Source organism: Hippopotamus amphibius, chromosome 3 (genome assembly GCF_030028045.1).
Source record: "Hippopotamus amphibius kiboko isolate mHipAmp2 chromosome 3, mHipAmp2.hap2, whole genome shotgun sequence".
Lineage (NCBI taxonomy): Eukaryota > Metazoa > Chordata > Mammalia > Artiodactyla > Hippopotamidae > Hippopotamus > Hippopotamus amphibius.
The window spans coordinates 88,338,892-88,353,424 of NC_080188.1; the positions used below are offsets into that span (position 1 = coordinate 88,338,892).

The 14,533-nt window shown below is 38.2% G+C and overlaps 1 protein-coding gene across 2 annotated transcripts in view; it reads right to left on the reverse strand.

The window, feature by feature from the left end:
* Positions 1-5,999: 5,999 nt before the first annotated feature.
* Positions 6,000-14,533, reverse strand: part of GASK1B (golgi associated kinase 1B) — a 51,672-nt gene continuing 43,138 nt past the window's right edge. For both annotated transcript variants that reach the window (XM_057729090.1, XM_057729091.1), the window contains exons 4-5: positions 11,628-11,854; positions 6,000-8,671 (exon numbers count right to left, since the gene is read on the reverse strand). In XM_057729090.1, the coding sequence (XP_057585073.1) occupies positions 8,464-8,671; positions 11,628-11,854 (435 nt within the window). In that variant the 3' untranslated portion in view covers positions 6,000-8,463. The remainder of the gene's footprint in view (positions 8,672-11,627; positions 11,855-14,533) is intronic.

The following is a 14,533-nucleotide window of genomic DNA, read 5'->3' on the forward strand; positions in this document are numbered from 1 at the left end:
CCTCCCTTGTTTCCTATTTTTCCCTTTCTGAATGGGAATGTTTATCCTTAGCCTGCCCCATCACTGTATTTTGGCAGTACATAACCTGTCTGATTTCCCAGGTTCACAGCTGCAAAGGAATTTTGCTTCAGGAAGAATTGTACCTCAAGTCTCCTACATATGTGACTTAGATGGTATTTAAATGAGACTTCAGACTTTCAACTTTAGAGATGATGCTGAAATAATGTAAGACTTTTGGGGCTGTTTGCATGGAATTAATGTATTTCATATGCAAGAAGGATGTGAATGTTGAAGGGCTAGTGCTATAAACTGAATTATGTCACCCCAAAATCCATATGTTGAAGCCCTAACCTCAGTGTGATGGTATTTGGAGACTGGGGCTTTGAGAGGTTTAGATGAGGTCATGAGGGTGGAGCCCTAATGGTGGGATTAGTGCCCTTATCAGAAGAGACACCCAGGAGCTGGCTTCCTCCCTCTCCACCTGCACACCCCAAGGAAATGCCATGTGAAGACACAGTAAGGAGATGGCCATCTGCAACCCAAGGAGAGAGCCCTCTCCAGACATTGGACCTGCTGGCACCTTGATCTTGAACTTCCTGTCTCCACTACTGTGAAATGTAAATTCCTGTTGTCTATGGCATTTTGTTATGGCAGCCCAACCTGACTGAGACAGAGACCAAAACCCTAACCTAAATGTGCTGCCTGGTGGATGAGGTAGAGGGGGAGAAATCAGGGAACAGCAGCTTCTGCTGAGGACAGCACATGAAAATGCACAGAGACAGCCTGTGCTCTACTGCAGTGCTGGCCAATAGAGCTTCTACAATGATGGAAACATCCTCCATCTGTGCTGATATAATGACAGAGTATCTATTAAGCACCTGTGACTACTGAGCATTTGAAATGATGCTAGTGTGACTAAGGAAATAAAATTTTAACTTTATTTCATTGGAATTTAATTTGAATAGTTTCAGAAACTATTCAATACACTCTCAAAGAATATTTTTAAAACCCTTTGAAAAACTAGTTCAACTAAAATGAATGAAAAATTAAAAATCAATGGAGTTAATAAAGCAGAAAAAGATGAAAGCTGAGCTTTCCAAAAAGGAAATTTGAAGATAAATTTGTTAGAGGAATTAACACTAAGAAGCAGTAACAAGTAGACTAGGTGCCCCTGAAATAAAGTCAGAGATATAAAGAAAACCCTTGAGAAAATAGTACATTTTGTGAGGGAAAAAAATATAGAAAAGTAAGCAAATAAGGAAAATGCAATTGATTTGGAGGCAGATTCCATGTACCTATCATAAATATCTCTTTACCTGAAAACAGAAAAAATAGAAATAAAAGAATATTCAAATATATATTGTAAAAGTATTCCTGAAATGAGGAAAAATATAAATATGTTGATTTCCTGTTGTGTTCCAGGAAAATTTGATATAGAATGACCGACTTTAAGACATGTCCTGAGAATGTATTAAAAGTAAAGAATGAAGAAAGAACTCAGTGTGCATCAAAACTGGAAAAGCAAATCACCTACAAGTTGGAAAAATAATTGAAGGCTGGCCTCTGAAATCTTATCTGTAATGTTCAATGCCAAATGATACGGTAGCAGTGTCTACAGACCTCCAGGGGCATTTTGTTTTGGAAAAAAAAAAAAATGAAATCCAAATTTCCTATCACCAGGCTGTTGTTTAAATACATCAATAAAACAGAGTGTTATTCATGAAACAGCGCATCTCCGTGAGTATGGACCTCCTGAATAAGTCTGTAGAAATCATCTGATGAAGAAACCCATCAGCAAAGAGGTGAAGGAGAAAAAAAAACAAAGACCTCAGGAATAAGGAAGCTGTAACTGATGATGGGCAGGAAATCCATGCACACAAAGCAGTAAAGCACCTGTGACAGGTGTAAGCCGGAAGGTAAATAGTAAGAAGATTTACAATGTGAGCATGGTGGTACATATTTCAGAAGCTGCTTTGTGAAGGAAAGAAGTGGGGGGAAAACACTTAAGTGCACAGACACCTTCATCTGTCATAAGAAGAAATCACAACATGCTTTCTAAACTTGGCATTAGAAAAAGACCTACTTGCCTTAGAAACCAATCAGAGATTTTCTGCTGCTTGCAAGTATCAGAAAAACAATCAACCCAGATTAAGTTGAAGCAAAAAGGTGAATGAACAAAGGACACTGAGCCATTTCAAGGAAACCAAGAATTGGAGGACATCTCCAGGGCAACGAAGGCAATGGGGGCAACAAGACCACAGGCACCAGCCACCCCTCCTCTCAGCTCCTCTGTGGGTTCCCTTCCATCTTTCCTCTCTTTCTCTGCAATCAGCTTTCTCCAGCTCACATAAAGTCTAAGATCTCCAGAATATTGCCCTTTATTCCTTTAGTCCCACTTTTTCTCTTTCTCAGTTCTAAAATTCTGAGGCACGTTTTCCGATTGATCCACTTGGGTCAGGTGTTCACTTTGGAACCAATCAATGTTGATAGCAAACAGAGCTGAACAAAGAGACTGTGTTTGCCCAGTGGAAGTTACATCCCTGAATCTCCCAACTACGGCCTAGAGGCCCAAGCAGAGGGGAAGTGAGACGGGGGATTGGGGTTCCCAGAAGAAGAGGGTTATTGGATAGAGTAGGCATAGGTTGTATTTGCCTCAGATATAATCAGAGACACCATTTATAGCTTTCACCGTCCACTGTAGTTACCAATGTTATTCACCAAATAGTTCAGGTGTCCCACTTTGTGGACAGCTTTTGTCCAGTGACTTGTAACTGGATGTGCCAGCCCTTCAGAACTTCCCTTCACTCGGCCACAGCAATGGAAATATCCAGACTGCTCATCTGCTTGGGTCTCCAGTGTCTGTGAAACACAAAGCCTTCCTGCCAACCTGGGATGGGCTTTGCATGAGAAATTGACCTTTGTGGTTTCAAGCCATGGAGATTTGATGGCATTTTGTTCCTGTGACATTACTTAGTCTATTTTAGTGATACTCCATCCTTTTCTTGGATCTTCCACATGATTCTGCTCTGCCCATTGGCTGCTAACTGCATCCTAGTCCAACAATTCCCTTCTAATGCACTCATTACTCTCCTTCTCTCCTGTTCATAAGGAAACGCCCTCCACAATGTTTGACCTTCTGTTGGGGGGTGGAGGGGTGTCCCTGGGACTGTGAGGGCCCTGATTAGAGTGTGCCTTCTTTACAGACCAGTCTTTGTGTCAAAGGATACAGGCACTGGCCCCTGGGACGGAGGAATATAAAGCAATTTTACCACCACTCATTCCAAAATGTTTGCCCTGATATTTAATACATCCTATGTGCCTAGATTTATTCCTCAACTAAAATTTGTATTTTAGAGCCTAAGATGTCTCTTCATCCTGACTCTCATGTGACTTATTTCAAGATTCCTTTCCCCAAACCATCAAACCTCTTGGGGCTCTGTTTGGTGACATGCAATGTGGCAATCCATTCTATACATGAAATTTGACAGAGAAAATCTTCATGAACTGAATGTAAAAAGACAAAAGAAAATTAAAGGTTTACCTTCTATGAGGGGGCCTTTTATCAATAGCCTAAAAAGCAGTGGTTTTGAACCAGGGGATAATTTTGCCTCCCAGGGGATAGTTTACACTATCCGGAGACATTTTTGGTTGTCACAACTTGAAGCTATGTTACTTCTGGCAACTGGCAGGTAGCCTGGGGCCAAAGTCAAAATTTAATTAGTAATCTATGTCCTTAATCAGGCATTTCCTACTCTGGATGCTACTATGTCACTTCTCTTTAAACGTATTTTATCTCTACTTGCAACTAACAACAAAGTAAGACTAAGGAAATGACACAAATAGTACTGCCACAGTCGTCACCAAAACTCTTGGGAAAGTCCTATATTTTAACTGTCACTTGTTACCTGATGAAGAGAGAGGAAGACTGACTCTCTCCTAGGAGATGCTATAAATTATTTAAAAATTCTCTTTTGAAAGACCTGAATCTTGCAGTTTTCATTGTAATGTATTCTCGCCAAGTTAGAGAGGATATTTGAATCACAGTTTATTTTTTTAAGTACTATGCAATAAAAAAATAATGTTGACCTCAATTTTTAATACTCCTAAGGGTCTGAAATGAGGATACAGAACAAGATCTCTTGTTCTCCTAAACAGAAGTTGAGCCAATAACATAGAGTACTTTATGAGCCAGATAATGTCTGGTGTCCTGGAGCTGAAGAAAATGTTGGTACGTTTTGCAGAATCACAGCTGTTTCAGTCTCATTTAGTGACTGGTCCCACTCCCTGTAGCCCAGTTTGCCATTTGAAATATAGCTCAGCTAGCTATTCTGCAGTGTGACAAAAACACCCCTGACAAGGGAAGATTTTTTTTTTTAGCCCTTTGTCCCGAAAGCTTTAGAAATATTGACAAGTACTGCTAAGAAATTCACATTACTATTTTAGAAAGAAGATGCCTAGAGATTTCTTAATGTGTGCAAAACTGTGTGCACATTTTTATCAACAAATAAAATGCACTTTGGAAACATGAGAATAGAAGAGTTTCTAAGATGAAAAAAAATGTTGAACTAATTTAACCATATGCAATGCGGTGTAAGGAAGGATTTCTGTGACTTCATTCACTTACCATGTGCATTTTTAGGCTGCAAAACAAAGTCTGCCAGTAACCCGTCTGTCAGATCTTTCAAGTAGATAATCAACAAATAATTTTTAATAAATTAAAGGATTAAGTGAAAATATACTTAAGCTGTTGATCAAATGGTAGTATTCAGTTCTTAAAATTATGTGACCCTTTTGAAAGTTGTTAAAGTTTCAAACTTTTAAAATCATGGCTCTCAAGCAAATATGATTATATGACTCTGCAGTCAAAAGTTTATTAAAGCAACATTTTCAAAAAAGGTAAAACTGCAACTCCTATGCAAATGCACAATGAATGTATATCAATGATTTTATTCAAATAATTAACTAAGGAGGGAACCAGTAAGATGGTAAAACCAAATCAAAGAGTGTTTCAAAAGCTAAATATTTACAGGCAATGTTAGGATAAGATTGTGGGACTAGATATAAAAACTGGTTAATGTCCAACAGGGTAATAAAATGTAAAACCATTAAAGTTGTCTTTTCCACTAGACAGAAATTACTTGTATCTCCCTGGGATAAAAATTGACAAGTTAAAAAAAAAAATTGACAAGTTAACCTCTGCCTTAAAGCACTGTTAGTTAAATAGTCCATTCAATACAAAATCAAGCCCAGCATTGCACTGAAAGAACACTTTTTGCCATTTCCAAGCGTCTGATAACTTTTCTGACAAGTTGAATCATCTTTCATTTGTGAAAGCAGTTAATCCTTGATGACACTATTTAGTTTTTAGAGAAAGGTCTTCCATCACCTTTATTTGATCCATGTACAATTTCCATATCATATTTTCAGACTAGTGCCCTAAATGTGCCTTATTTGTTCTGTGCTGAGATAAATATTAGAATTTCATAAGACAGTGTGTAGATGAATGTAAATCTAGGTTATTTTATCATTAGCTATAATTTAATGTATATTTAAAGGCACAATGATATAAACAGGCTATTACACAAGTTCAGAGATTATAAATGTTTTAAGCATAAGTCTAAGACATTTTATATTTCAATAAGTTCCCCAGATACCTAATAAGCTTAATAAATAGGAATGCTATAAAGAAAAATTTAAACATCATAAGACTCACCCAACGCAAAGAAAACCCCAAATTAGTGTTTTCTTCTAGTTTATGATATCTGTTAACTAATTTGCATACCACCTAAAACAATGCTAAATGTACACCAAGACAAGGCATGACATCACTATTAATGATATCAAATATATGCATACACAAATACAATCCAGTATAATTCTTGACTTATTCAATTGTTTCTTTTGTCATGGAGAAAGGTAGCAAACATTCCCCTAGACCTCACTTCTGAAAAGCAACTCATCCACAAAAAACAAAGTCTACAAAATAATAAGCACACATCTTCAATTTCTAATATTTTTATTATATATGTATTTATTTTCATAACATCAGCTTAAAAATAATCACATAAGAATAAGCTTTTGTATGTCTGCCCAGGTAAATTGCTCTATTTTAAATTTATCAAGTTATAAATAAATCCCATAATGTGCTATGTGAACAAAAACACAGCATAATGAGTACACGTGAAAGGCACAGAGTTTTCCCATTGTTTCAGTAAGAGAAGAATATTCCTTATTAGAATGAAAAGTCTGGCCTTCAGTCATCCATTATTCAAAAATAATACAGCATGAAATATTCACAGATTCCAAAACAAAATACATTGTTGAAACGCAATGGTGACTAAGATAAATATGTGTTTCTGGACCTTTCATTTGATATTTGGCATTTCAGAAAAACTGGAGGCAAATAAACAATCAGACCCACTAGTGGGAGGACCAAGCTGCCCCAAAGTGGTGTAGTTTGAAATGCAAAATTAAAGCCGCTTCTGAGGAACCTGGAATTCCCAGCACCAATATCACAAATTTGGATAAGATGATATATTCCATAAAAAGCATCTTAAAATGCAAATATACCACCTTGATAAGACAAGGTATAAGGCAACGTGACAAAGAGTTATTTTAAAGTAGAGTATGGATTTCCAGACTTCTGTTAGGCCAATTTTTCATTAATATGCTGATTATTGAGACATAAAGAGATCTTAAAAAGCCCAAACACAGCAGGTAGAAGTGGAGACTCATGAAAGTCCAACAGTACTCTGAATGTGTAGGACGGGGGAGGCACTCAGGGCTAGAGAGGGAACAGTGAAGAGAGGATGGGTGCTGAGAGTAGGACTTGAATGTGAGACTAGAAAAGTTATAATTAGATGATCAAATGATCCCTTTTTGCTTGGCCTACATTCTCTTGCACTCAACATGTTATTTTGACAATTTGCCCTCATATATTTGTATAAATTAAAATCTATAGATATGTTAGCCTTTATTGTAATTCTTTAATGTTTCTAATTTACAGTGATATTGAGTAAGTCTTGATCAGAACACAAAAACAAAGTGCTCTTTAGGAATAACATGCAGAACTGAGAAAACAGAGGAGAGAATGCAATCTAAACATTCTTAAATTGTATTTTTAAAGTTCAGGGAAAGAAGTCAGTATATTAGCTTCTTAATAAGGGTTGGGATGGGGGAGGGTAATAATGATTTGTCCAAGATTTGAAATCTCTATGTGAACATCTATCAAACACCATGATGGGGACACCTCCAAGGACATGAAGACTCAACACATGAATATTACGTGTTCAAGTCCTTCCACCTCATTAAAAAGTTGGTAGAGTTTGGAGAGAATTATTTGAGGCTAAATGTTCTCCAATTTGCTGTTTCAGTTCCAGTCATGTGCTTCCATCGAGGAGAATCAGAGTTGGGTTTTAATTTTTGCTGTCCATATTTTCCATATTAGAATAAGCTAAACAATATATTTAAACACATTCGATGTCTGGTCCTATGGTCAATATCTGGACAATATCAATTAATTCTGCTTAAATACAATTACACAGAACAAATCCGCTATCATTAATGAAATATACAGAAAGTATAGTATATCCTTTGTAAAAATGACAAAACATGTAAAAAGAGAGCACATCCACCTAACAAAGAGACACTCTGTAAGTACAATTTCACATATGTAAATACCTTATAATTGTTGAATTTCTAAGCCACTAGATATACGTTGGACCAAAACTGAAAGAGTAAAACTACCTAAGGTATATAAATCATCGGATGTGGATGGTTTCTATACTGGCAACAAAATACATTTTTTGTTGCCAGTATAGAAAAGGAATTTCTAAAAAGGAATGGAAAATGTGATTCTTGCACTTAGGATCACAGAGCTGGCTGATCATCTATAGATATAATAGAATATACACTGGGGGCTTTACGAATAAACCACCATTTCTCCTAAGAATTACTGTAGGCTCTGAGATTTCTACAGATCACACACCTCCGTTTTCCAACGTACAGTTGCCTGTGGGTAGGGCTGAGCCAGCTCTCTGTTCTAACAATTAGCAGCAGAAGGACGTCCAGAACCATTTGCGTTAGAGCAGCAAAATGGCATCAAATCTGGTTTATTAAAGGAGTCATCACCTCTGATTCGCACTGTCCTGTTAACTGACATGACAGATGTTTTAACACAGCTAGCTGGGATAATAATTGCAACCACTCTGTGCTCAGATGTTGAGACTCACAGGTCATAACGTTAAAGGAAAATGTAAACAGATATTTTTTCAGCAGTGCATTTGTAAAAGCTTTTAAAGTCTGCTTGTAGTGCTCAGGCTCATCATATATACTTGATTAAATTCATTTAGTTTGTGTATTCTTCTCCACTGCCTCATCCCTAAAAGGACTCAAGGTTGATGTACTTGATTCCAAAACAAAAATGTATAAATATGTGTAGAACTCTAACCTCAAGACTTCTTGTTATTCATTCATAGGTAACACTTTGGCCCCATGTGCATTGATGTAGGTGAGAAGGATTTTGGCTCTCTGCTCTACTACATCGATAAGCTTTTCAATTCCTTGTCTACCTCCCTGACTCTCCCAGTAAACTTTATCAAGAAATAGAGACTGAAGGAGTTTCTGCCGTAAGTGCTGGCTCTTCAAAACAGAAACTGCAGATTCGGGAAACCTGAAAAGAGAAAATGATATTTCACTCTTCGTAATTGCCTGGAAATATTATGCCTTGCCCAAATGGCTCTGCGCTTCATTAATCTGCATAAATCATGCTATCAGATAATACATTGAGAACCAACATTTTTGTCACTGTCAGGCTAACACTTTTCTTAATAATTATATACCAGAAGAATAGGTTTCAAGGGAACTGAATTTTCTATATCATTGAGAACTTGACATAAATACCAACGTCTAACTGACATAACTTGACATAAAGTAAATACCAACGTCTAACTAACTTTGCCTCATCATATGTAGGCAAAGAGAGGCATAGAATTAGAAAGGATTCTGATAACTGGAAAAATACTTTCCTCAATCTTAAACTCCACTGGACCCATAAAAACCACTTTAATCTGTCAAGTAGAATCGTATCCTCATAAGTGTCAATGCAGGATTTTATGCAAGAAAATATGAGAAGCAAAATGCTGACAATTTCAGGAAAGTGCTCTTTCTGAAGAGAAGTTGCATAACTGAATTTAATGAGAAATAATCCAAAATGTACACGGTATAAAGAAAGAAAGAAATTCCAAAATGCCCAATAAAGTAAAGAACTGCCTTTGATTCAGATAATATTTCAGAAGTCTAAGAATTTGGGAACATTCTATTAAACTGGAATACAAAATTGTTTTCAAAGAAATTTAGCGAAACTCAAGTTTGAGAAGCCAGGGCATTCCACACTGAAATATCTCTCTGAAAAATCTAGGGTCAATTTAGAAGGCTCCTTGCTGAATCCCCTAAAGAGAGTGCTCTGTGATCTCTGCTCTTCATTTAGAAAGAGTAAAGCCAGGGCTCTAGCACAGACGTTATCTGAAGGACTTAGTAAAATTTCTGGTTCAGAATTATCAGCAATGTTTTGCTGAATCTCCCATTTGGCCTCTCTCCCAGTTTTCATTAAAATGCTGATGAAACCACAGCACAAAAATTGGGGTTTAATAGTAAACTTAGTTGTCCCTTAAAACCTAAAACAGAGCATATACTTGTTTCAAGAGTACAGTGTGCCAGGCGTTTCAGGCCTCTAAGCATCTTTTCCAAATGTCAGTGGAGCAAGCTGGGGACAGCGCTGAGGGAGAATGAATACCGCCGTCCGTGTGTCCCAGCGTTTCTGATGCTGCAGAGACACCGAAGGCCACAGAGCTGGATGCGCTGAACGGGTCTGAGTAAGTGTGGAATTAAATAATACTAATCAGATGCTCTGAGCTCCCCAAAGACATGTCCTATATAATTTAGTGACCACAGTATTAATTAAGTAAGCGTTTTTGCTCTGTGAAGTATTGATAATCCATGATTTATCAAGTCTATGGCCCTTAAACTAATTTAGCTGTGGCAGAATGTATGAGATAAAACCGCTAAAACTATGGATCTCTTTAGTGAATAATCCTTTTCATAAAAGAAAATTAAAAAAATTACCTGACTTTGCATTACACTGATTAATAGAAATAGTCTATGCATACATCTGGGTTAGCAAACTCTTCATTTTTGCTTTTGAATGTGTAAATTACTTATTCAAAGAAGATTTAACTTTAAACTCATTACTCCTCATAATGCATTTAAGGTTAAACCTTCTCTGAAAGCATAAATAAAATGTTATTCATATTTTTATGAATGCATGGGATAGATGGATTCTCCAGGTACGCACTTAATTCTAAGAGGAAATCCAGGGATTTAAAGAAGACCCCATAATACCAGCTCAATAAGTGATGCCTTTGGTATGCAAATTTTCCTACACATAAAATTTCCTGAGCTTATACACTTAGGAGAGAGAATCTGCCATATATATTCTACCTTCAATCCCTTCAATCCACAAAGAGATGTGAAGAATGAGTATTAACAGGGAAGGACATGGCAAAAACTCATGAAATTGGAGGTCTTGAAACTCTTATTGTCTCTGGTATTGGAAGTACACAAAATCCACATTACGTAATTCATTGTGCAAGGAAGAATTGTTGAAATATGCTTCAGAGTTTTATTAACAAGAGAAATAGGAAGAGCAGAAACACCACGAGTCACCGTAGAAGAGTTATTGGACTTGGACTTGGAGGACCTGGGTTCTACCCTCAATTTTAGACTTGCTCATGTGCCCCTCGCAGTCACTCAGCTTCACAAGGCTGGTTTCAATAAAGCATCTTTCAATCTTCAAGTTCAGACACACACCCCAGTTTCTCAGTCACCCTGATTTCTCACTAAGGTACAAAGACTATGAAGGGTGCTTATAAGGGGGACCCTGAAATGTAGCCTCAATCTCCGCAGCTGGCGGTGAATAGCTCAGACTCTGCAGGGAGGTTCCAGCCATCATGAAGTGTCTTAGTTTCCTTTGTTTCCAAATACTTCTTGAGTGTAAGCTTAAGATAGTTTTCCCCATAATCTATGTCTACAGAAGGATTTACAAATGCTCAGGAACTCTCCTACTTGAATGAAACAGCCATCATCCTTTGCTACTGTGTCCTACTCAGCTGACTGGCTCTGACTTCCCAGGTGTTAATCAAAGTCACTGAGTTTATTCTGCCTTTGGACATCCTGCCTTGTCAATATCAGCATGTCTGTTGGTTGCCCGGTCCTGTGCCCTGGTAAAGGAGCCTCTGACTGCCTGCTCCCCCTTGCTGTGTTACTTCCTATTCCAGAGATCCCTGCATGCTTCCAGCCTCACCCAGTGAATTTGCACTCTGAGGGTGGAGCAACATGATGGAGGTGAAATGCAGCAGGACCTTCATAGGCTGCACGGGTCAGTGACAGTGAAACCTGGATGTACACTTGTTTTGTTCTGCTTGGGTTTGGTTCCTTCTCTGGGTCTCCATTCCCAGATGTTCTTTAAGGGCTAAAGTGATCAGACACAGGATATGATTTTTCTCCAGCCCTTACTACTTACTCAATAGAAATGTAATGTCCTGAAGATGTTACTACATCAAGAAACTTACTCTTTGATGCCTTCTAACAGTTTGAAGTTCAAGTTATCTTCACTTCTGTCAAAGAAACCTTTGTTGTCTATAAAGACCAAGTGCCTTGGGTCCTGTTTTCGCTGGACAATGTGGGCTAGAGCCACAGCACCCTGGTCATCACATTTTGGCCTCTGTCCACTCTGTACACAGGCATCTTCCTTCCGAGGTCGGAACCCACAGCAATTTATATCCAAGCGATTATAAATCTAAAAAGGGAAAACAAAAACAAAATCCAAGATGCTGAGTAAAAACGAAACTTGGGAAAGTTAGAAGACTTCCAAAGAACGAGTGCTTTCTGAATAGCTGACTTGCCAGAATCTAATTGGAGCCAGGTTCGTTTAATTAAAGGCAACTGTTAGAATAAGTCCAAGGTTCATATCCTTCTGACTCAGCGATGGGTATAAGCATTTCCAGCTCTGCTAACAGTGCCAAAGGCAGATCATCCAAGCTAAGCATCTCCACCCTTAATATTCTGGGTTCCCACTGACATCATATGTCGATGCCTGGCCAGAAGCATCTCTGATGCTACTCAGGACAGAAGATAGAAACCATTGTACTTTGACACATCCAGAAAACCTGAGTTATCTCAGTGGCTGGAAATTTTACTGCATCCCCTAACCTCTCTGGATTTCAGTATTACAGTGTCTAATCTGAAATAACAGAGAACAAATCTACAGAAAAGAGGTGTGATCCAATAATGATAGCCAAGAACTTTCCATGCATAGAGCCCACAATTAGATTTTAAATAAGTGAGCAGAATGAGGAGAACACTTAGGCCTGTTGGAGTTTATTGTGGGTAATAGGGCTACTGCCCTATAAAAGAGGGTAAACATTAACTAGGAAAGGGAGAATTAGGTTTCTTCTATTTCTTTTGAGCAAGGGAAAAAATAATAGCTATTAATCAGGGTAAAGTAAAGCCTGGGCTCAGGAGTTAGATAAATTTAAACTCAAATCTCTTCTCTCACACTCTTCAGCTCCGTGAGCTTGTATAGATCCTTTTATGTTACTGACTCTCAGTTTAACTATCTGTATAATGGGAGTGATACTACTCACCTTGCACATGTAGTGGGAAGATTAATGCAAGTGCCTGTATACACTCCAGCCCTGACCCAGGCATCTAGAAGATACTCAAAAAATGAAAACTGTCCCTCGTATTGTTGAGACACACATGTGCACACTGTATGAAATGATCTACCGCAAAACAAGCTTCCAAGGCCAAAGGTAATTTCTCCATTTCAGTGAAGGAAAACTGAGCCGCAAAAAGGTTAGATAATCTTCTCTGCTACTTAAATATTAGTCAGTAGCAAAGCTAAGATTCAGACACAGTTGGGTTCGTCTTCAAAATGCCATGATTTGCCCCTAATCCAGCACATTGAATAGTTTAAGGCTAGACAAGATTGCACTTACGCTCAAGATTCAAAAGAAGGCTCGACACAGACCGTCATTTTTATTCTTTTATCACTAAACTCCCATCCTTTCTCCTCCTCCTGGGTTTTTGCAGATCCTGCGGGGCTGGCCAGTTGCAAAGACAGGAACGCAGAAAGCGTAGTACCAAAATTGAACCTACTCTGAAACAATCCTTCATTCATTTATCCAACAAATGTTTATGTTACATCTTCTACCACCTAGCAGTGGGCCAGGCACCAAGGCAAATGTCGCCCGTGGCCAACATGCCTCCACCCACACTACTTCCAGAGGAAAATGAAGTGGTTTAATTTTGCCTCACTACCACAGCAAACTTTCAGAACTGGACAAATGACCCTCTTCTCTGTTTTCTGCAGGTAAGTGGACTCGGTATCAAAGAGCATTCTTTGGGATGCAGCGATAAGATGAGAAGTTACCATAAGCCAATTCTCTGTGAAGTTTATATAAAAGCAGTCACGTGGGATGGGGTGGTCTGTGAGACACCAGGATTCGGACAGTTCAGAGGGTACAGTGTTTGTCGAGAAACAGTCTACAGATCAGAGAGGCCACTGGCAGAACGGGCTTCGGGCAGCTGATCCATGGGGTCGTGAGTCTAACCAGTGGTTTATCCAAAAAAATCACAACAGCTGACTCCAGGGCACGGTGAATTCCCAGGGCTAGTTCAAAGTTTCCCAAAGCAAGAGTGCCCCAACCACATCACTATAGGTTACATGAAAAAAGCATATGTTGGAAACTATTAGAAAAAATGCATCGAGCCCTGTCTCCTCAGTTTGATTCCTTTTATGTAGTATCCTGACTGCCTTTGAATATAAGAGAATCAAAATGATACAGAGCGAGTGTATTATGTTACCATCAGGGGGTCAGGGCAAATGTAAAAGATAACTCTTCTGGAAGCTGCTTCTCATCCCAGGTCACTTTTTTATATACATTAGCTAATAATTCTCAAAGATTTTTTATATTTTCCCATTATCACCATAGGTTTTCATCTAATTATTAATGACATTATATACAGGGAAAAAACCTTAATCCTATTTCATTTTGGCTACAACATCAAGGTGTATTATGTCAGATAAGTGTGTTTAGAACTTAATTTTTAAGGACAAATCTACCAGCCAGTTCTTAAATGGTGCTCTGAACCCTAAGCTCTTTCTCCATTGTCGATTTCTAGTAGCAGGAAAAGACCAAGACATCCAGCAACATTTCTGTTGTTTCTGCGACAAAGCCACAAGTATCATACATGTTATTGTTCAATAATAAGCCCTTTAGCATTTAGGCCCTAACTTTCAGTGCTTCTGTAATTACTATACTTTTCTGTTTTTAAAATACAAGAAAGCATTAATATTTAGAGGTCGGACAGACCAACTTAGGACATCTTTTTGCTCTCTTCTAACATTGGACTCTTTCCTACAGTGGATTTTTAAAGCGCTTTGTCTGATCTAATTTTGAATCACTCAACAGTC